Below are 23,325 nucleotides of genomic sequence, written 5' to 3'. Positions count from 1 at the left end.
GGAAGGTCCTGCGACCGGCCATCTCGACACAGGTTTTCCTTGGTTTTCCTCTGTCTTCAAGCAAATGCTGGGATGGTTCCCAAGTTCCAAGTTGCCACTGCATGCTTCTCATGCAGCCCTCCCGATTTAAATTAATCAAAATTCCCCCCCCCCTCAGCAGGAACTTCTAAATTATGTACTAAACTTCCAAATTAATAGCCTCAGCTTTCTCTAATACAAAATTTCAAAATTCCGTCTTTTATGCCAATCATCACACTAACGCCTTCACTCTTACTTTATCCTTAACAGAAGGACGAGCGGGCATTGCCTGGGGACCTTCTAGCTATAAGATGCTCTTTCTCCCCCCCCCCCCCAGATATCGAAGTGTCTCTCACTTCTCCCCCACCAATTTCCCCTCTCTCTCTCTCTCTCTCTCTCTCTCTCCCTCTCTCCCTCTGATCGAATGCAGGGAGATCCTGTTCATCTTTTGTCCTGGCTTACATTTTCATTATTTTGACTTCATTTCCGAACGCTTTACCTTCTCGTCAACCTACTTTTACAAGAAGGACGAGCGGGCACTGTCTGGGAACCTTCATAGCCGAACAATTTTCTCTGTTCCCTCCACCCTCATCACCGGTAAATGTAGCGTTATTTACTGTTCCCTCTTCCGTCTCCTTCTTCGGCGTTAAAGGGTTTAACAGGCCGGAAATGCATAGTCTCTTCGTGTTAATTAAACGAAATGGTAGTTGGCAGTGTTTCAGCATTTGCCATGTTCACGCTCCTCTAAAGAACCTTGTCATTGTAATTCATCTTAAATGAAATGTGCTGGCTAAAGTCGTTTAAGATAACAGATGATGTACCAAGTCACTGCCTGGAGCACAGTCATTCTCAAGAAGGCAATAGTCTAATCGCTCAGATACTTAAGAATTCTATGCCTTTAATGGAACCTGAAGTTTCATTTTTTCCTATACGAGGTGCGATCGGAAAGTTTCTAGACTGCGCCTATAAAAACCCGTACACTTATCTCAGGTATTAAATTCATCTATCACCCTCGAAGTAGTTCCCCTGGGAGTGAACACAACGATCCCAGCGCCGCTGCCAAGCCTGGAAGCATCCCTGGAAATCTTTCTTTGTCAGCCTGTCAAGCACCATCTGCGATTGTGCCTGAATCTCTTCTATCGTCTCAAATCTCCTTCCCTTTAGCTGAATTTTCATCTTTGGGAAGAGGAAGAAGTCACACGGCGAATAAGGAGGGTGCGGGATGACGGCCATGGTGTTTGAGGCCAAAAACTGCCGAACTTTGAGGGCGGTGTGCGCTGGCGCGTTGTCATGATGCGTCGCATGTGGAGTTCTTCCTTTAGAATCAGCTGACAGGTTCCATAGCCTATCCCAACAATGTCGCACAAGTCGTTGATGGTACGACGTCGATCTTCGTGAATGGCCTGCCGAATCTTCGTAACATTTTCGGGCGTTGTGCTCGAAGATGGTCATCCAGAACGCTCGTCATCATCGACAGAGGTTCGGCCATTTTTAAAACGTGAATGCCACACAAAAGTTTGTGCACGACCCATTGCGGACTCCCCAAATGCTTGCTTTAGCATTTCATAGGTTTCCGTAGCCGTTTTGGCGAGTCTTTGGCAAAATTTGATGCACACGCCATTCCGAAATCGCGGGAGGGTCGGTGTAATGCACTACCAAAACGCCCGTAACTAAGAAACAAATGCTAATTCGATGATGCCGGCTGGCACACTGATTCACTATGAATGTAGGCCGCACCCCCTAGCGGCAGAAGCTCGTACTACATCCGGTTCGCCCGCTATTGACACAGTCTTGAAACTTTCCGATCGCACCTCGTAGGTTTTTCGATTACGATTTCATGTTCTTAGTAATGTTTATCATAAGGGTGTATCCATTACTAGAAGTCCTTAGTTTTGTCTCTCCTCGGATCTAGCACTGGGTGTTACTTAAGAAATGAGGAATTTTTGTTTTATTTTATTCTACACCGTTTAACCTAAGGTTTTGCAACACAAACTGAGAAACAACGATTTTATGATGATGTAAGAACTATATATTTTGGATTTAGTCAGGATTCAGCTGTGCCATTGTCAGTGGGTTTAAAAGGATTTACCCGCAAGAAGACTTGGTGATCCTTCATCGAGACGCTCATGTTAGTTACCAGGGCAGGGACCGCGAAATCGAGGCGGTTTACGGTTCAGGAATTGCAATCGTTTGCTGATCACGTGAGTCGTCATTCATCGGCCGATGTGTGTGCACTGTTAACTCACTGACACACATACAGAGCAGAGGTACCACCGCCTTTCCTCGAAAGATAACGCTCTTTGTTTTGAGTTGTTCCTTTTACTCAGCTGATCAAGAAATTCCTTGCGTTCATGCAACTTCAAGTTTTATAGCCGTGTTCATAATAGCCTGTGATTGGACTCCATCTTGAGACAGGTGAATCCATTTCTATGTATCATATGTAGTGATGCTGAGCCCTTGATTTGTACGTGGTTCATAAACTTTGGGAAATTTTTGCAGGCCTAACCAACATTTCAGTATCTTACTTTCTGTGTAAGACTTGAAGTTCTCACAGCGGTGAGTATGAAGATTTCCGTCTTCTGGGTTGTTGCGCTGTGTAGTCTGGTCCATGTTAACCAACGTTTCAGAGGTCATACTGCCTCCGTCATCAGAGTATGAAGATTTCTGCCTTCTGGGTTGTTGCGCTGTGTAGTCTGGTCGATGTTAACCAACGTTTCAGAGGTCATACTACCTCCGTCATCAGAGTATGAAGATTTCCGTCTTCTGGGTTGTTGCGCTGTGTAGTCTGGTTGATGTTAACCAACGTTTCAGAGGTCATACTGCCTCCATAATCAGGGCGATGAGTATGAAGATTTCTGTCTTCTGTGTTGTTGCGCTGTATAGTCTGGTCGATGTTAACCAACGTTTCGGAGGTTATACTGCCTCTGTCATCAGGGCGATGAAGATTTCTGTCTTGTGGGTTGTTGCGCTGTGTAGTCTGGCCGATGTTAACCAACGTTTCAGAGGTCATACTGCCTCCGTCATCAGAGTATGAAGATTTCTGCCTTCTGGGTTGTTGCGCTGTATAGTCTGGTCGATGTTAACCAACGTTTCAGAGGTCATACTACCTCCGTCATCAGAGTATGAAGATTTCCTTCTTCTGGGTTGTTGCGCTGTGTAGTCTGGTTGATGTTAACCAACGTTTCAGAGGTCATACTGCCTCCGTCATCAGAGTATGACGGTCTCTGTCTTCTGGGTTGTTGCGATGTGTAGTCTGGTCGATGTTAACCAACGTTTCAGAGGTCATACTACCTCCATAATCAGGGCGATGAGTATGAAGATTTCTGTCTTCTGTGTTGTTGCGCTGTATAGTCTGGTCGATGTTAACCAACGTTTCGGAGGTCATACTGCCTCTGTCATCAGGGCGATGAAGATTTCTGTCTTGTGGGTTGTTGCGCTGTGTAGTCTGGTCGATGTTAACCAACGTTTCAGAGGTCATACTGCCTCCGTCATCAGAGTATGAAGATTTCCGTCTTCTGGGTTGTTGCGCTGTGTAGTCTGGTCGATGTTAACCAACGTTTCAGAGGTCATACTGCCTCCGTCATCAGGGCGATGAGTATGAAGATTTCCGTCTTCTGGGTTGTTGCGCTGTGTAGTCTGGTCGATGTTTACCAACGTTTCAGAGGTCATACTGCCTCCGTCATCAGGGCGATGACGGAGGCAGTATGACCTCTGAAACGTTGGTTAACATCGACCAGACTATACAGCGCAACAACCCAGAAGACCGAAATCTTCATCTTACTTTCTCATTGGCGCTAATGATACTTCCACCTCAGAAGCTCTCACGAACACGATTTTGAGAATTATTGATCTGAAAAACTAATACTACGAAGTTTCATGTATATCCGTGGATTGGTTCAAAAGTTCTCTGCAGTAAACGAATAAACAAACAAACGAACAAACACGCACACACGCTCGTCTCATTTTAAAATAAAAGACAGGCTGAAATGTATGAACCACAGTTGTAAGTATAATGCTGTATTGAAGAGCATGAATGTTGCATTTTTATGAGCATTTCAGCTTGCCTGCGTTGGCCTGTAATTTATTCTAACATGGCATGAAGTGGAAAACCATGAAGAAGAGGTTTCAAGGAAAATTCGCTTGCTAGGCTCCCCAGTTCCACGAAAAATGCATGATGTAGCAACTTGATCCATTCAACAACAGTTTTATGGAAAGATCCTTTAAAAATGGAATATGTATCTCGACGCATTAAACGAAAGATTTTTGTGTACGTACCGCACTAAAATTATAATATAGACAAAAAAACGCCCGTTTGAAAGATTCAGCCAGTCTGGTCAGAACTGCTTGCGATATTGAAATTATAGGAACTATGTTTTTTTATCCGGAATGTCTTAAGAGTTTGCTGTGAACATTTCTTTTAATCCTTTATACATGTAATGCCTCATAAGATTTTTTAATAGTTGCCACGAATAAAGTATTAATATTGCTAATTACACGATGATTTGTAATTAATAATACAGAGTGGTTTGTAAGTTAATGTAATTGTAAATTTAGACATACTCGCAAGGAGACTAATAAGATGTAAGACTTGAGGTTCTCACAGCGGTGAGTATGAAGATTTCCGTCTTCTGGGTTGTTGCGTTTCAGAGGTCATACTGCCTCCGTCATAAGGGCGATGAAGATTTCCGTCTTCTGGGTTGTTGCGCTGTGTAGTCTGGTCGATGTTAACCGACGTTTCAGAGGTCATACTGCCTCCGTCATCAGATTATGAAGATTTCTGTCTTCTGGGTTGTTGCGCTGTGTAGTCTGGTCGATGTTAACCAACGTTTCAGAGGTCATACTGCCTCCGTCATCAGAGTATGAAGATTTCTGTCTTCTGGGTTGTTGCGCTGTGTAGTCTGGTCGATGTTAACCAACGTTTCAGAGGTCATACTGCCTCCGTCATCAGAGTATGAAGATTTCTGTCTTCTGGGTTGTTGCGCTGCGTAGTCTGGTCGATGTTAACCAACGTTTCAGAGGTCATACTGCCTCCGTCATCAGAGTATGAAGATTTCTGTCTTCTGGGTTGTTGCGCTGTGTAGTCTGGTCGATGTTTACCAATGTTTCAGAGGTCATACTGCCTCCGTCATCAGGGCGATGGTTAATATCGACCAGACTACACAGCACAACAACCCAGAAGACGGAAATCTTCAGACTAATAAGATGCTTTTTCACTTGGTATGTGAGTGGTTAATATTAAAATGGATTTCAAAATAGTGTGATGAGGGTGTGGAGTGGCTCAGGGTAGGGGCCATTGGTGGCCTTTTTCTGAATACGGTAATGTACACTGTCATGAAACGAATTTGTAGTCATTGAATAGCTAATAATCTCGACATTGAGCAGTCTTCTGCGCTGTAATGTGGTGTTCGGAGGTAGAAGTTCAGAGATAAAGAGAGACAGGAAGGTGTGTGAAGAAGAATGTAAAGATTCATATCCCGCCCAAAGTGTATCGGCCTAGCCTTTCTCAAGTAACTGCTCCATTGACCTCTTCATTAGGCTTACCTCTGTGTGTGTGTGAGCCACTGTCTGGATTTTTTAGCTACGTCGTTGCACAAACAACTCGTGAAAGGGGGCTAATTACGCTGGTGATTAATGGTGATATTTGGAAAGGACTAGGAACTTGACTGCTGTTAGATGGTAGTCTAATAGAATCGCGAAATGGCACACTCTTGCAGTGACTTTATTGTTGAATCAGAACCTCTTTGAAGTCGGTTTAGGTTTTAGATTGTGATAATTGATTTAATCACGCACCGCGTCACGAGTAGAGTCTGGATCCACCATTCTTAAGCTCAGTACTAGGGGGAAGTGTGTGATCACCGTCTGTTTTATCCGCACAAAAGGAGTTTCGGTACCCAGAATTTTACGTTTTACGAAACCTTGTTATGCATTATTTGCACCAATGCAAGCTATGGTATCACGTACATGTCAGTGTGAATGGGGACTATTTCCTTGAACAGTCTTCATAATCGCCGGAGTGGCAGACTCAAATTATACTTAGCGTTAACCAGTTTTTCTTTGTAATTGTGAAATGTTGTTTTCTTTGCGGTACGGACTGATTTAATAAGTACTGTTTGGACGACATTCGCGGGGCACGCGATGGAATCCCCTTTGCGTGTGTTTGTGCTGGCGTTCGCCCCCCAAGCTCTCCTCGTCGCCTGGGGCATACGTGGACCCGCCGTACACAGGTACAGAATGTGTTGCCGCTGTCACAGCAAGTCTGGTACGTATTTCTAATACCATTATCTTATTCCTGGTTTGTTATCAATAATTCGATGTTGTTTTTCGCATCATTTACAAAATTATTTGCCGTTACTGAGGGGCCGTTATGTTTGAATTCTATTTACGAAGACCCCGAGTTCGAATCTCGAGAAGTTGGCTGTATGTCTCGAAAGTTTTTTTTTTTTTTTTACGTTTATGTTGCGGACTTTTACAGGAATCTAAAGGAAATTTAGGATATTGAATTTGTGAATTATCATCGCGCGTTTCGTACAAATGTAACAACTGTGGACGATAATGTGTACGTTTCTGTGTAGGTTTAGCTTGAATTTCTCGGTCTTATTGAGCTTTCACGCCGATTGTGGGACCAATAAATTATGATTCTTTAATGTTACTTGCAGCAAAAGTGTAACTGGGTGTGTATGTCTGTAAATGCTGTTTCTGGGGAGGGTGAAGGAAGAATTGTTTCCGATCTGTAGTCGCGTGTTGGTTGGAACGGTTTTTGTGAAACAGTACATTACACTTTTATCCTATTCAGCATCTGCGTACGACGGGAGAAGAAATACAATGTGGAACCAATTTAGCTTTAGCCACCCCAGAATGGTAACAGGGAGAAATTTATTTTATAAAATGACTTTTCTTAATCACGCTTACTGTTTATCGGGGTCAATCCTTGCTGTAGGGACCCAGAAGTAGAAGTTCATATATGAAGCTTATAGACTTGTATCTTGGAGGTAAGCTGTTCGTATCCCGCGATTTGATCGTCTGGGCTGACAGATGTTTTGGTTTACTCTCACCTTTAGGCGAATTCCGAGGTAGTGTCTGAAGCAGACCATGTATGATATCTTCCTTTCACACTGTACTCAATACATCTCGCCTGTAATAATTAAGAGTTCACAGATTTCCTATTTAATGTACAAAACTTGATGCGGAATCGTGAAATATTTGAATAATTAAATATAATATGTTGGACACGGGTTCGAATCTCGGCACAAGACCTGCAGAGTACGAAGCAGGGGTGCTACGTAATGAGAGACGTAAATTTTTTTTTGTTTTTTTCTCCATTTGAAAATTCTACTGTGCGAAGGCAGGTGGTAACATTACCGACCTGATCCCACTTCCTAGCCATTGCGCTAAATATAGGCCGACTGGCACGCTCTGCTGAAGGAAATTTAGTCTGGACGGGGCTCTTGAATAGTGTGGAGTGGCTCCGGGTCATCTCCGTTGCTTTCTGCGGGTGACGTCGTGGAAAACACGTTGAGCCAGCGATTACCTGCCTGCCTGCACATGGCTTACGAATATGGAGAGTAGTTGCAGTGAATTCATGCGTAATTGATAGGGCCTCCTGAATTTTTCGTTTCAATCAGTAGGATGTTGAAACTGCTAACAATTGGAAATGTGCGAGGCGTAAGGATGCGTCATGTGACAGGAAATTGTCTTTGTATGGAACCTGACCATTCATTACTCTTCTCACGTCGCTTCGTTGCCACATGAATCCAATCAATTCCTCCAACCTGTTTCTCTGAGATTCATTTTAATATTGTCTTCTGTTTGATACCATGTTCTCATTGGCATTATGAAGAATCTGACTGACCCGTCTTTTGGTTGTTTAAAAAAAGCTCTTCAGCTACGTAGGTTATGTAACGTCGAACCATAGCATGACCTTGAGGAATGAATTGTTAATGATTTGGAGGGAAGATGTGGCTTCTGTTAACGCAATTTTGAAGCGTCCCGTTGAAGGGGGTTGAATAAAATACCGAAAAACGTCTAAGGTGGGGTTTTGCGAAGGGTAGTCTGGTAGGACACCGTCGTTTCAGGGGTTCTTGCTGCTTCCATCATCAGGGCGGTGTCCCTGGCCTCATTTTCCTCCTGGCCATTTCGTATCGTTCCTCACTTCAGTCCTGAAGATAGGTGCGCTATATTTCTCCGAAACGTTCTTATGCAATCAAAATACTACACGGCCCAACAACCCAAAAAACCTCTGCCTATGGATATGATAGATAAACTTGGGAATATTTCGAGTTCCATGGCGTCTTGGAAGCGTAACCGAGTTTGGGCCTCGCAGGGAATCTGCAAGGAGATGTTGCTGCGTGCCTTTAGAATTTCACCGTCTCCTCACAGGGGATGTGTAATTACGCACCCTCCCTCGTCATAACTTCCCGATTCTCGCGTCTTTTATTCCACATCCTTTCGTCCAGTTTATCTGTTTGCCCTCTTGTTGCTGACTCCAGAGAATGCCGTGCTCCTCGTTGTCTCGTTAACGTCGCTCCCTCAACCCGTGTTATTTTTTTTCCGAGGCGGTCAGATAATTGAGTCTTTTCAGCAACAGCGGAAAAGCACCCTTATCATCATACACGTATACTGTGAAATGTTTTTTGTCCTGTTACGAAGACGCTTGGTATTTTTTAAAGACCTGAAGCGCCTACACCAAGTCTAAAAAGTCCTGGAAGAATTAGTACGTTTAGCGTTTTTATGTTCGCCATTCTCTCGGAAACAAATGTTGTTCCGCCGAATTACAAAAAAAAAAAAAGGCTCGCTTTAATAGATGTAAATAATCTGTTGTTGTGGGAAAATATTTCCTTGAAGTTTCGTTATTAATGTAGAACGCTGGCCTTGTAATCCTGGGGTCTCGGGTTAGATTCCCGGCGGTGCCCGAATTTATAACTTGTGTTGGGCAAGGCCGTGGTCTAGGCAACACGGAGTTTTCCTCCGTGGCATCCCAACAATTACTCCATTCACACACAGAAGAAGGCAATGGCAAACCACTTCTGGATCATCTGCCAAGAACGTATATGAACAGGTCCCAGTCCGAGAAAAGGACGGAAGGATCCTGTTCATATGGACCTGTCGTCAGACAGAACACTAAATAATAATAAGATGAGGTGGTCTAGCGGTTAGAACGCTGGCCTTGTAATCCTGGGGTCTCGGGTTCGATTCCCGGCGGTGCCCGACTTTATAACTTGTGTTGGGCAAGGCCGTGGTCTAGGCAACACGGAGTTTTCCTCCGTGGCATCCCAACAATTACTCCACTCACACACAGAAGAAGGCAATGGCAAACCACTTCTGGATCATCTGCCAAGAACGTATATGAACAGGTCCCAGTCCGAGAAAAGGATGGAAGGATCCTGTTCATATGGACCTGTCGTCAGACAGAACACTAAATAATAAATAAATAGTTCTCTAATAAGGCGTAATCACAATCTTTTGTTCTGCAAACGAAAGCCCCATTTGTCGCGTTTTCTACGAAGACTGTGTCATGAAGTCAGTGCTGACTTGCTTATAACAGAGAATATCTTCGTGGAAGTTAATATTTTCATATTGTTAAGCGCGGGCATTTTTTCGTAAAAACTGCTACAAAAAAAATTATTCAACTTTTCTTTCGGAAATTGAAATAATCTTCTTTTTATCGTTTCGACAGCAATTATTTTCCCAAAACAGCTTCAACCTATTGATCTCTGTAATGGAGACGCTGTTTTCTTTGAGGTAGGAACTGCATTTTTAAATATTATTTAGGTGGTCTTTGTGTTTCAGAGGGTTGAACTTCAACTGTGTTATCTATTACTGGGTCCATATAACCAGTCCCTGGGCCATGCGTGAAGTGTTACCCACGAGGCTGTGCGTGAGGTAATGAACCCCTGAGAACCATTCCGAGGTGTTTCGAGCTGTAGGCATCCTCATTCATCACGGCCTTGCTTGTGACAACGCAAGCCATAGTTAAGCACAGCCCTATGTCATAGTTGCTGGGAATATTGCCAGGTTATTGTTCGACGCTGCTAGAATTACGTATCCACTGATTACAGCTGAGTCTGTCTCATAACGCTGTTCTCACCATGTACACAGGCACCATAGTGACGCCATTGTTTCATATGAAGACTGGGAACTCATTCTGTATGCCATTTCTAAAACTGTGTCTCATTAAAATTCGCCTAACAACTTAAGAGGGATAAAGTGACGGGAGGATGGAGAAATTTTGCAAATTGAGGAACTCAGTAGTTATGATCTTCACCATATATTAAGACGATCAGACTAAGGAGGATGAGATGGACGAGGCATGTAGCGCGCATGGGAGTGTATAGAACTGGAAAAGTCTCGAAGGGCGTAGGCATAGATTCACTGCAAAAAAAAGAAGTGGATGTTAGGGAAATTGTTTGTAGCTGGAGATTAAATTCGTTTGACTCAGGACAGGGTCAGCTGCCGGGCTTCTGTGAACGCTGTAATGAACAATGGGGTTCCATAAAAGGCGGGTGATTTCTGGACTAGCTGACTGTGATGTCAGCCTGTTACGAAGGACTCTGCTCCATGGAGCAAGTTAATAACCAGTCGCAACATCAGTGTACTGACCCACAACGAGCGGGTTTCCATAGCGGTGTTCGGAGGTACCTGGTTTGAATCTTGGCCGGGTGACCGGCTATCCTAAATTTTTTGTTCTTCACAGTTTCCTCGGGAGCTGTAGCGTTCATCGTGACCATCCTGCCATCTCGTTTCTCAAAAGTATTTTTTTAACAGCAGCCATTTTGTATTTTTTTTTGTATCGTCGGGTCGGAGCCGACCCCTAGTGACATTATGGACAAGATCCCTCTGATAAGGACCTGTTCATATGTTTCCTAGGCAAATGATCCAGATGTGGTTTGCCGTTGCCTTCTTCTGTGTGCTTAGTATCAAATGATGAAAATGGAGTAATTGTTGGGATGCCACGGAGAAACCAGGGAAGCACCGGAGGAAAACTCCGTGATACCTGGACCACGGCCTTGCCCAACACAAGTTATAAATCCGGGCACCGCCGGGAATCGAACCCGAGACCCCAGGATTACAAGGCCAGCGTTCGAACCGCTAGACCACCTCATCTTATTATTATTTAGTGTTCTGTCTTTTCTCGGACTGGGACCGGTTCATATACGTTCTTGGCACATGATCCAGAAGTGGTTTGCCATTGCCTTCTTCTGTGTGCTTAGTATCAAATGATGAAAATGGAGTAATTGTTGGGACGCCACGGAGAAACCAGGGAAGCCCCGGAGGAAACCTCCGTGATACCTGGACCACGGCCTTGCCCAACACAAGTTATAAATCCGGGCACCGCCGGGAATCGAACCCGGGACCCCAGGATTACAAGGCCAGCATTATTTTGTAAATACTTCGACACAAAGCTTAGAACAGGAAGTAGAGCGTAACATTCAAACACTACTATCTGTTTCAGAAGTTCGCCTTGTCGCCATGTTTGCTTTTGGCGAGAGCGAATTGGAAGTAACTGAGAACATAGACATTGGATGCTCATAGAATTTCCATAAAGTTTGTCTACCTGGTTTCAAAGCTTATGTTAAACTGAAATGTGTCTTCGGTCACACTGACATTTTGCACCTACCATACCCATAAACTGTGTGTGGAATGTGTACAATTTTATGTCTATGACTGTAGATACTTCCTGTGAAATCTGTTGAATGATGTCATTTGTCACATATGTCGTGAGGTCTGTATAATGACACAGAGCTACGCGCCCCATGGTCGATTGTGCTCCTGTGCTCAAATAACTTCGCATGAAGTTTCCGGTTGGCGGATGTGCCACCATAATGACGTTGCTGTTGCGGTAATATTCCTGTAAATTTGAAGTTTCGGTTCACTGTAGCATCGTACCAAATAGCCTGTGTTCTGTTAGTAACCACACCCCATGAGCGGTTCCATCAGACTAGAAAGAATGTCAGTTCGCGTACGTGTTACGTATTTCTACTGTTACAGATGAGTTCTTTGCGTTGGCCTACTAAACGTGATTCCGAATGTGATATTTCAGGTTCTCATCTGTGGGTCTAATCGTGTTTTGTGTCCTTCAGGTCGCCTTTGATTATCCTTAATTTCGTAACATTTGACAGATGAACGTGAGTTCATGTGACATTTCTGGACACGCTGTATTTCTCACAAAAAAAAAGTTTTTATCGTGCATGTTCACGATAATACACAGCAAAGAAGAATACATAGAAAAATGAGATATTTGAACCAAATTTCCCGAAAACAAAATAACAAGCTGTGGGTTGATAAATGGAAAAACCTGGCAGTCACGTGGGATCGCGCGTAGCTAGAACGCATTTAACTTTTCCCCGCAGCAGCCATCATCAAAATTGGTGATGTTAATGAAAACCTTGTTCACAGTATCTGCTTATTTAATCATCACAACGGAAAAAGTTGTTCAGCTCTGTTTCGCATCGGCTTCGGTAAAAGCATGTAGTTATTCTGAACTGGAGAAAACTAATCAAATTGGTCCTATACAGCAGTGGTATTCAACCATTTTTTGCTCGCGTACCCCCAGATATAATTTCTCTTCAACTTTGTACCCCCAAATTTCTTCGTGTATAATTCAAGTTATACATAGTGTATAATCTACATTTAAAATAAATTAAATAAATTACATTACTGATTATTCAGTGTTTATCATAAAATAATATACTTTTTTTTAATTTCACGTACCCCCCCTAAGATGTCTTCGCGTACCCCCGGGGGTACGCGTACCCCAGGTTGAATACCACTGATCTAGTTTATACATCCTGTGTTTTTGACCGAATAAAGTTCAGGGCAGACATATGCGATTCCATAGAGTGTTAAACCGTAATACCACGGTTAGTATTTGTTCCATTAACAAGGTATTTTATTCAGAAACACTAATCTTCTCTGTTTCTCCGGTTAGATTCTTTGATATTTTCCGGTATTCGCAAGTCCTCTGTCTGTATGTACGCGGACACAGGTATATCCTACATCTGTGACTGGAATGGGGTTTTACCCCGCGATCCCCAATCATAGATCACGAATCGCTTGTGGTCGACAGGATTTAAAACTAATTATTTGTTATTCTGTAAAATGTAGCATTTAAACTGCACTGTAGATACACCAACGAAATAATGAATTTATTATTCCTTTATCAGAGTCCTCAAATGGAAGAATTTGATATAGCTCAGTCTTGGCTGCGAGTGGACATCGAAACTTGACCTCCACCTGTCGTCGGGGTTAGTTGGTTGGTACTCCTGCTTCGTATTCGGGTGTTCCCAGGTTCAACCCTCGTCCCGGTTCCCGGCTATTCTCTTTGAGGGCTCCCCGATGTTTTCCTTACTACATTCACTCGAATATCTCGATATCACCCTGATTTGTTCACGGCCATGATTCCTCCAAATTTTTCGTTCATAACTCGTTTGACGTTACATGTCTTAAACCTAAATATATAAAAAGCGTCGTTAAATGAACTAAAAACCTAACAGGCACAGAATCTTAAAGGAATGCCGTAAAGCGGTTAAAACACATGATTGTTTTTTTCCATAAATCCAGAAGTAATTTTAATTTCATCATTACGATGCTTTATCCGATATAAATCAAGTATAGGCCCGGTCTTCGCGGGACCGGAAATTGGTTTATTGCAGTAGTAGTCATGAGATCGTATCCACGCCTCCCGCACTACTACTCTGTCCGCGCAGCGTTCGGCGTCGCGAGAGTGAGATGCCAGGGTGTCTTTCGTTCAGTCTCACTAGCAGAGCAGTAGCTGGTCGGTGTGGGTGGAACAGTGCGGTCGGGGTAGTCGATACTGTTGGCCGGAGTCTTATCGCTGCGCTCCCGGCCCTCGGGCTACCTGACGAGGTTTAAAACACTTCGGAGATTGCATCGGCCAGCAACTTTACTCATTTCCGGAAAGCCAGGACAATGAACACTTGATTTCGTGTTTTAAAGGCAATTTTGTGAAGATTCCTTCACCAGGGTGTTAGCCAAGTGCACTATGACCGATTATTTTGAGTGTGGCGACAATTATCGTTTTCTCTGACAGTGAAGGCCGTGTCGTAAATGCGATTTGTTTGGTACGAGATGAAGTGCTGAATGTTTTGTGTTTTGTGCGATGCGTGAGGAGCCGGAAACGCGTCTAGGCGCTCATGAAACCGGAGTGGAACGATTTCCCCGTCACGAATAAACGTGTTTTGTTTTTTTCTCGACTCCTCGCGAAAGCGAGATTTAAGTGTTCCTTTCAAAGAATTTACGTAATGGTTAAGTTGTGTGTTGTTGTTCCATTGCGTTAAATGTGCTTATGTTAAATATAAAATGACGTTTGTTAGGAATAATTTAATTCTAATAGAAGCGTTGTTTTGTTAGGTGCCAATGAATTTGCCACGTGATGAATGAGACTTACATGGAAACTAACAAGGCTGTTTTACTCCGATGCTTCGACTCTTAAAAGCTTCACACAGTTTCGTGTTGCGTCAACTGGAAAAAATCTCTCATAAGCGTTTATGATTCAGTCATCACTGACAGCTGTTTCTTTATAGAATCAAGTAACCCCGCCCATTTTTCATATCAGTATTTCGTATCTGTAAAGTGATGTGCCGGAAGTAGAGTCATGAAGATCCGGTTTCATTTCTACTGTCCTTTCCGTGGCCGATTAAGGCACTGGCAGGAAGACGTGAAGTGTTAATGTGGCCCCTGCCACGAAGCCAATGGATGACACATGAATTACAACAGCGACCGCGGTCTGTTTGTTCTCTTTTATTATTTGGAACAGGGGGAGCGGATTTGTAACGCAGATGTCAGTCAGTAACCCGAGAAATCTTGACCGCTTGTTAGCTGATTTCTAATTTAAAACACACGTGTGACGCATAAGACATCCGCGTTCTGTCGACTGAATTTCAAGTTTGGTTTCCGTGCTCTTTGTGCGAGAAGCAAGAATCCTCCGTCTGTTCTGTCGGGCGCTCAATGAAGGGCCAGCTGTGGAGAACTGGCTTTAGTGCACAAGAATGCTAGTAAAGTGTTCGTAACACGTGTTCCTAGTGACTCGGATACAGTCCGCACTTCATTGAGTCAGCGACCCTGTCTGTCATCATGGAAGATAATGAGGAGGCTGCCAAGAAACAGAGTGTTGTCGATCTGGAGGAGTTGTACGTTTGGCTTCAACAGCTTGAAGATCCTACTTTCGGTAAGACGTAATTGAATCACCATGTGTTTTGTAACGTTGTGTTTACCTGAATGTTTAAAAATATTTAACCTGATATCAAAACACGCTTTGTCAATGTCAGTAGTTGGCAGGGACCTCGACGACAGACGTCAAATCAAGAAGTAGGACTCGTCTTACTGACGAACACGTGGAGGAATGCGTGCATAAGAGAAGTTGAACGTGGAATAGGTCGATAACCTCTGCTTTAAACGATCAGTTTACTTGTCAGTTTCCCTCCTGAGAGTCATTCAGGGCAAGTGCTGGGATAGTGCATTGTATTAGGCCACGACTGCTTTCTCCCATATCCTTTTCACTAATTATACTATCGTATTTGAGCTACTGAGCGCTACGTAAAGTATATTATAATTTAAGTAAGTAGACAGTCCACTCATTATATACATTTTGCAAGTCGATTGATTGATTCTCTTGGTATTTAACAAGTGTTTTTCAGTTGTGTGTTATATGTCACCAAACAGTTGACTGTGCGAATAATTTGGAACTGTGTCAGAAAGCGTCGTAGCCTGTTTTAAGGTACTGTTGCAGAATTTGCCCCGAAGCAGTTGAGATAAATACGGAAGTTCCTTTGTCCGCATTCGGTCCCCAGTTTAGGGGTATACGAGGCAGGCGGCTGGGATATCTCAGTCAGTGTAGTGACTAGCTACGGGCAGGACGGCCGGGGTTCGATCCCCGACGGGGGCAGAGGATTTTTCCTCTAGCCTCTGCGTCCAGACCGGCTCTGGGGCCCACCCAGCCTCCTCTACAATGGGTACCGGGGTCCTTTCCCGGGGGTAAAGCCGGCCGGGGCGTGATGATGACCACTCACCCTCATCTAGTGCCGAGGTCAAGGAAGAGAGGAGCTATACCTCCTCTCACCCGAAGCGCCTACATGGCGTATAGTGGGACAAACTTTATTTTACGAGGCAGGCGGCCAGCTCCCTCTACGTGACGTTTTAGTCATTGACGTCGGGATGTTCGTAAGGTAGAAATTATCGAAGAATTTGTAGCCTGTTAAAAAAAACTGTTTGCTATTGATCGGGTGAATGCAAGCCGGGAAGTCATTATATAAAGTAGCAATAAATTATTCACCCATTGTTCCCCACCCCCGGCCGCGTAGAGAGTAATCGTTGAAAATGCAAATAGCAAACTCGGTTTGGCAGCCCAGGAGAGATTGCTTTGTCGCGGGAACTGTGGTCGGGGATCTCAAAGACATTCTATCGCGCTCTTTTCTGTTTATAATAATACCAATTTAGATGATTTGTTGAAAGACGTAGATGGGCCTGTGTTGGTTGAGCAGACTGACTACCTGTTACAAATCTGCAGGGCAGAGAGGTTACAACTGAAGCCTGTGTCGTCGGCTGAGAAGTTGTGCGGGATGATTATATTGCTCGTGAATTTGTGGAATATTATGGCTTCTGGATGGTTCAGTTACGTGTCTCGGAAAGTTGAACAGGCTCAGAGTGTTGTATAGTTGCATACCGTAGCGCGTTTTCGAGATGTCATTTGTTAGCCACTTCATCTCATTAAGGTTGCTGTCTCGTCGATCTGATGGCGGAAGCAGCAAGGACATCTGAAACGTCGGTAAACTTCTACTAGGTTACACTGCGCTACAACCCGGAAGACAGCCATCTTCGTACTCACCGCCGTGGAAACCTCAGATCGTACAAAACTTCGTATTGGTAACATCTGTCATGCATTTTTTTTATAGGTTTCTGATTTTCTTTGTATCGATTTCGACTGCTAAATTGTATTTTGGGTCTGTAATGAAGATCGAAAGTACAATTTAGCGGTCGAGAAATGTTGAATCGGCCTGTGTGCTAATGTACGAATTTGGAATGTCCCTTAAGTTATTTTAAGGGGAATTTAGTGCAGTTATTCAGTCTGAAGTGTGTAATGATATTGTCAGAAGATTCAGTTTCACGTTAACTGCAAATTGGAATTAAAAGATTTATCATCATCATCACCACCTCTATCATCATCGTCAGTGAGCCAGTCTCATAAATATGTAGGCGTATATGTTTTTTTAATTTCCTTCTAAGAAACGGGAGCGAATAATATCGAAGTATATTTTAATTCATAGAAATGGAAGTTATATATTTCCCCTTTTGAACGGCAGTGTCAATGACATTGATAATGAGAGGAAATTCTATTGATGAAAGGAAGGCTGTCACTGAGCAACGTGTCCACACAAATACCATTGGACTATACAGTCCTTTGACTCGAGTCTTCATTGTTGTGTGCCTGTGCGAGACTGGTTTATTATAGTGGTTCTGAATTAGAGGTTATAGACCGTTGGTTCTTGGTTTTTCCTCTTGGAGATGTGGTCATGTTCGTGATGAAGATTGTTTTGTTCTCGAGGAGGTCAGGCGTGGTTGTCGGCCATCTCGGTTTAAGCGAAAGGTCGCGTGAGATAACTGTAAGGATGCACAAGGTTACGACCAGCTAATTGCGTCTTGTGTGTATGGTCATATTCCTTCATGTTTTAAATTTGTTGAGTCATTAATTTGACATCAGATCTAATTATTTAATTTGAGGTATTCCCAAAGGTAAACAAATAATGTTTTTTCTTTTATCTTTTATGGTTGGATGCACAAAGGAAACTTTCTGTGTTCGTAATACATTTTAATTAATAACATGATTTTCGACGGTTAAGCCTGAGATATTGTACTCCCGAGGTAAACCTGTTGCAGATCAAATAAAGCCTTTGGCGTTGAGTCCATCTTGAGAAGCTGTGTCTTTCAGATTTTTATGAAACTTTCCAACCACTTGCTCCTTATCGTGATCTAGGTTAGACCAGTCCGCTGTCCGTTTGTTTAACTTACTATTTATTTAGTGTTCTGTCTGACGACAGGTCCATATGAACACGATCCTTCCATCCTTTTCTCGGACTGGGACCTGTTCATATACGTTCTTGGCAGATGATCCAGAAGTGGTTTGCCATTGCCTTCTTCTGTGTGTGAATGGAGTAATTGTTGGGATGCCACGGAGGAAAACTCCGTGTTGCCTAGACCACGGCCTTGCCCAACACAAGTTATAAATTCGGGCGCCGCCGGGAATCGAACCCGAGACCCCAGCATTACAAGGCCAGCGTTCTAACCGCTATACCACCTCATCTTATTATTATTTAGTGTTCTGTCTGACGACAGGTCCATATGAACAGGATCCTTCCATCCTTTTCTCGGACTGGGACCTGGTTTGCCATTGCCTTCTTCTGTGTGTGAATGGAGTAATTGTTGGGATGCCACGGAGGAAAACTCCGTGTTGCCTAGACCACGGCCTTGCCCAACACAAGTTATAAATTCGGGCGCCGCCGGGAATCGAACCCGAGACCCCAGGATTACAAGGCCAGCGTTCTAACCGCTAGACCACCTCATCTTATTATTATTTAGTGTTCTGTCTGACGACAGGTCCATATGAACAGGATCCTTCCATCCTTTTCTCGGACTGGGACCTGTTCATATACGTTCTTGGCAGATGATCCAGAAGCGGTTTGCCATTGCCTTCTTCTGTGTGTGAATGGAGTAATTGTTGGGATGCCACGGAGGAAAACTCCGTGTTGCCTAGACCACGGCCTTGCCCAACACAAGTTATAAATTCGGGCACCTTGTAACTTAATCTGAAGTATTGGTTTTTAATTTGAATCTCTTCTGTGGTTAGACTTAAAGTTTTATGGACGGACTGACGCACTTAGAAAGTGTCGTATTGTATTATATTTTGTGTTATTTCATGTACCCTAATCACGTATGTGTATTTGTTTATTTTTTTACGAAGAAAAAGACTTTGCTGTGGGCGCGTGTAGGACAGAAATGATACTAAAAAGAGACAGACTAATTTTCACCGAATATTCTGTTCAGACTGTATTTTTCCTCTTCGCCTTTTATCATCCTTCCACTATTTAAGTCACCTGATGATTGTGCTTTGTGCATGGCTGCTCACTTTGTCTCCTGGGAATTCATTGTAGCCTGTTCGTGTACATCGTTGAATTTTGAGCAGTGAATTGCAAAGGATATAGAAGAACGCGGCCTTGGCGTCATTTATTATCCCCGATACTTGCCTGAAGGGACTGAGGAAGACCGCGATAAACTTCGGTCAGAACAGCTGATATGCCGGCTGATATTTGAACCTTGGACCTCCCCGAGCATGAAGCAGGAGTGACGATCAGTGGGCCACAGAAACAGTCGTTTACGGAATTCCTAGTATTTTAAATACACACTCTTGCTTGTGTCCGTGGACTGTACCCTCTGACATCACACGACGTTTCGACACATGACGGGTTGCGATTACAAATAGTGTTCGTTCATTTCTTTGTCTCTTGTGTTCCGGAAACTGAAGGTGCCTTGGGCGGGAATTAATTTCCCAGCCACTAGAGCATTAGCTCGTTTGCCCAGTGCACTGCTGCTAACTCGAGATCTCGGTAGGTCGTGAAAGCGTTTCATTTTTCATTCGCCCTGTTTGTACTCGACTCTCATTTCCCGGAGACATCATGATGAAAGGGCGACTTGCAATTTAATTAAACACCATTCAGCCCGCATTGTCCTCGTTTTCGCTGACACGAATTTATCTGGATTATCCGTTCAGATGGGATTGTTACTTTATTTCAAACGATGATTATAATGGGGATATATCGAGCTGGCTGGGTTGAAGTTGCTCTGCTGCAGGACTGTCGTGTAACGCGACAACTTCCCTCTGGGAGCTCAAATGAATTCATAGCTGCAACTTTTTTCTCGTGTGACCCTTTATGCAGATTTTAATCTCGTAGAATCCACTTTGATTTGCTTACATATGCACCAGAATGTACAGTGTAATCGTCCGTTCACTTCGGATGGCGTGTGAATCTCATTTGTTTGGTTAAGAAAGTGAAAATAACCTTACCTCGGAGTATGCCTGTCTTCTGGAATGTTTCTCCTTGTTGTGTGGTAGAAACTGACATTTCACAAAGATGGTTACAGCCTCCATCGCACTGTAGAAAGACTGATGCCTTTGTACCCTGATGGTGGATGCAGTAAGCACCTCTTCAACGCCATTCAGTTTCTAGGAGTCTGCACGGCACACCGTCCCAGAAGACAGACATATCCGTACTCGTCGTGTGATAACCCGAAATTTCTGCCTTGCCCCAATTCTCGACTGAGAATATAACTCTTAAAAAACTATTTGATGTAGTCTTTTCTCCTCGACTGCAAGATATCTTCCCAGTTTTAACAATAAATTTACTCTTAAAGCCCACTTATATGCACACGAGTACTGAAAAATTCAGTCTGTTTAATAACGAAATGTGATGTTTTCCTTTTCAATCCAGTCTCATCCTCTCAAATCTTTATCAAATTCCTCAGTTTTTTTGTTTTTCGTCATGGTGACTGCCGAAGAACCGCTTTTAGCCGTCAGCTGTTGCATGAAGAAGCCTTTTTTTGTTCCATTTTAAACTGAATAATCATGGTTCCTCATTTGTACGGCTACTCTACGATGTCTCTATAAATAAAAAGTCTGCCCTCTGTCTAGTTTGTGTCAACCAGTTCTCAGTCATATCCCATTTCACCTCCATCATGACGATGACGTCACGAAGCACCGTGTGGATGTCCATTGTGATTCGACGCCACTCAGAAGATGATGACAGCCCTCTCTTGTTCTGCCTGTATCCACAAATACGTCTCACTACGGCCGTTGGTGTTAACGATTGGGGTTCGATTCCCGTCACATCGTTTCTGTCCGGGCCAAGAACATTTTTGCACAGCGTCCCAAAAATATACGCCTTGTAATACGTAATGTTATCCTTGTTATCATTCTCCTTGTGTTGTGTTTACGAGGGCAGCCTAGGGTGGTCTACACTTTGCACATGCACCGGATTCGCCAATTTACTAAGTACCAATGCTGACGTATGAAATGGTTTAGTTTATTAAAATGTATTTATTTCGTTTATTTAATGTGTGTATGCACCTTCTAGGGACTGATGGGTGGGGCCGGGGGGAAGCTTAATTTGTTTTGACTGCTGACATATCACAGAAACAACGGGTAACCGTAATTGTCAGCTGTGAAAGTTTTGATGGATGGGAAGCCTGGCATTTTGTTAGGGTTTGATATTATTGTTACATTTTATTTGAATTATTTCCATTTGAAATTAAAGAATAGAAATGAGCGCGTTTTATAAAGACTGACTGACAGGTTGTTTCGGTCCTCAGTTAAAAAACAAAGTCGATGCCCTTTCTGCAGGCGCCTTTCAGTAGGTCATTATTATTCAGTAGGTTAATCTTCGAATTGTAGTGACTTGTAGAATGTTTCATTTTTTATGGTAGACAATGGATGAAATCCAAACAAAATTCTGTAATAAGGAGAATACACTAGTGTCATTAAAATTTAAAAGAACGAGTTACTGTGACAAAGTGGCAGCACTGGCTTGGAGTTCTGCAACTGCATAATGAAGTAGAGGCCCCGTTGTGGGGGGGGGGGGGGTTTGCAAACGAGGAAACGCACTTAGTTGCCACTGTACTGTAGTAATTGATTGGTTAAATAGACGGACAGGAGTGTTGCCTGTCGCGTAGTAATTGTTATTCGTAATTCATATCACCCAGTAATATGCCGTCTGTTTGTTATGCGCAGAATTGTTTTCGGTTAGATGCTACAGTCTTCGTTGAGAAGTTTTAGCTGGTCGAGAAATTTCCTACATTTTGTGAAACGCGAATGTCACAGGTCCCCGTCTTGAACCAGATGAACCCATTCCACCCCCCCCCCCCACCCCTCTTACCCCGTTTCCGTGAGATCCATGTTAATGTTATCCCACCTACGCCTAGATCTTCCCTTCCAACTCAAAACTTTGTTCTAATATTTTATCTCAAACCTTACCCCCTTGATTTGAACATCCAAACGTGCTATCATTACTCATATTTTATTCATGCGCACTTAATCGCAGGAGGTAGTAAGCACCTATGAAACGTTGGCCATGAGCAGACGACACGGTGCAGCATCCCAGAGGACAGTCATCTTGAGTTCACAGCAAAAGAAATCTGGTATCGGTATGTTTCGGTGAACCCATTTATATAACAGCCCACAACGTATTGCCGAATTCAGATGATCCTGTTATTAAAAATTACGGGACGATTACAAGAATATAATATTCAATAACTTTGAAGCCTCAAAATAATCTGCATTTCCAGAATTAGAGTGAAATCGAAGAAAGCTCTTCTTTTATGTTGCACCGTGTAGTCTGGCATAAATTGACCGACGTCTCAGAGCTGTTTTGTATTCGTAATTGGGATGGGAAAAATATTTATTAGTCGATGCGTTATGCGTGCATTTTTTTTTTTTTTAAAAAAAAAACAAATTTGGCAAGTGTCCTTAAGACCGAGTTTGCGATAGTATCTCGTTAAACGTTAGGGCGGCCGCACACCAACTGCGTCAAGACAACCATCAAGACATGAGACAAAAGACGCAGTCTTGCTTCATTCGTTATTCAGACTCGAGTAGCACGTGTCTGCGTCTTATCATATCTTCTCTAGTTGATGACATGACGTCGTCCAGTTTTATGTGTGAGTGAGAGCAGACTCGTACGAAACGAGCTTAAGCTCAATGTGTATAATAGTTAATTCAGTCATTAGCTCATTAAAATAAAATTAATCAGTGCACTTACCATCTACGTTTACTTCTTTTGAAACTGCATGCCAAGCTTTATCAACCTCCTCCTTGTTTGAGTGGCCCGGGGACGAATAATCGTATATTACCGGGAATTTCTCAACCTTCTGCACTATCTTAATTATTTGTTTGCTCGTCACTCATGTCGATAACGTACACTGGTGCTGTTACTAGAGTACTGATGTCTCAGTCTTGACGCACAGAAAAGGAACACGTGTCTGCAGCATGAAGCTGACGTCAGCATCATGACTCAGACCGGTGTGCGGCGGTTTTCATAATCTCATTCGTTTCAACTGTGCTCCTTTCTTTGCGTCATGTCGCAGACATCGTGTCTTGACTGTTACATGTCTTGACGCATGACGGTGTGCGGCCTACCTTATGGTTTATAGGCGTCGTCTCAACGTGATCGTTAGAATCGCCCGCCCCTTTACTGAAATCTGTTGCATCGCACTCTGGGGATCATTATTCGTGTTTTAGAACGAGGTACT

The 23,325-nt window shown here is 43.3% G+C and overlaps 1 protein-coding gene across 10 annotated transcripts in view; it reads left to right on the top strand.

The window, feature by feature from the left end:
• The window catches only part of DIP2 (disco-interacting protein 2), a 122,837-nt gene that overhangs the window by 29,380 nt on the left and 70,132 nt on the right, over window positions 1-23,325 (top strand). For 2 of the 10 annotated variants that reach the window (XM_087346238.1, XM_087346237.1), the window contains exon 1: window positions 13,781-15,202. The exons of 7 other annotated variants lie outside the window; for them this stretch is intronic. In XM_087346238.1, the coding sequence (XP_087202364.1) occupies window positions 15,109-15,202 (94 nt within the window). In that variant the 5' untranslated portion in view covers window positions 13,781-15,108. Of the gene's footprint in view, window positions 1-13,780; window positions 15,203-23,325 lie in introns of those variants that run through there. One more of the 10 variants, XM_087346239.1, reaches the window with a different exon arrangement.

This window comes from Zootermopsis nevadensis, unplaced genomic scaffold (assembly GCF_977971745.1).
Source record: "Zootermopsis nevadensis isolate Lab colony 2312 unplaced genomic scaffold, Znev_1.0 Znev_ptg000010l, whole genome shotgun sequence".
NCBI lineage: Eukaryota > Metazoa > Arthropoda > Insecta > Blattodea > Termopsidae > Zootermopsis > Zootermopsis nevadensis.
Note: the sequence above shows the minus strand (reverse complement) of the source record. Positions and strands in the feature narration are given on the sequence as shown.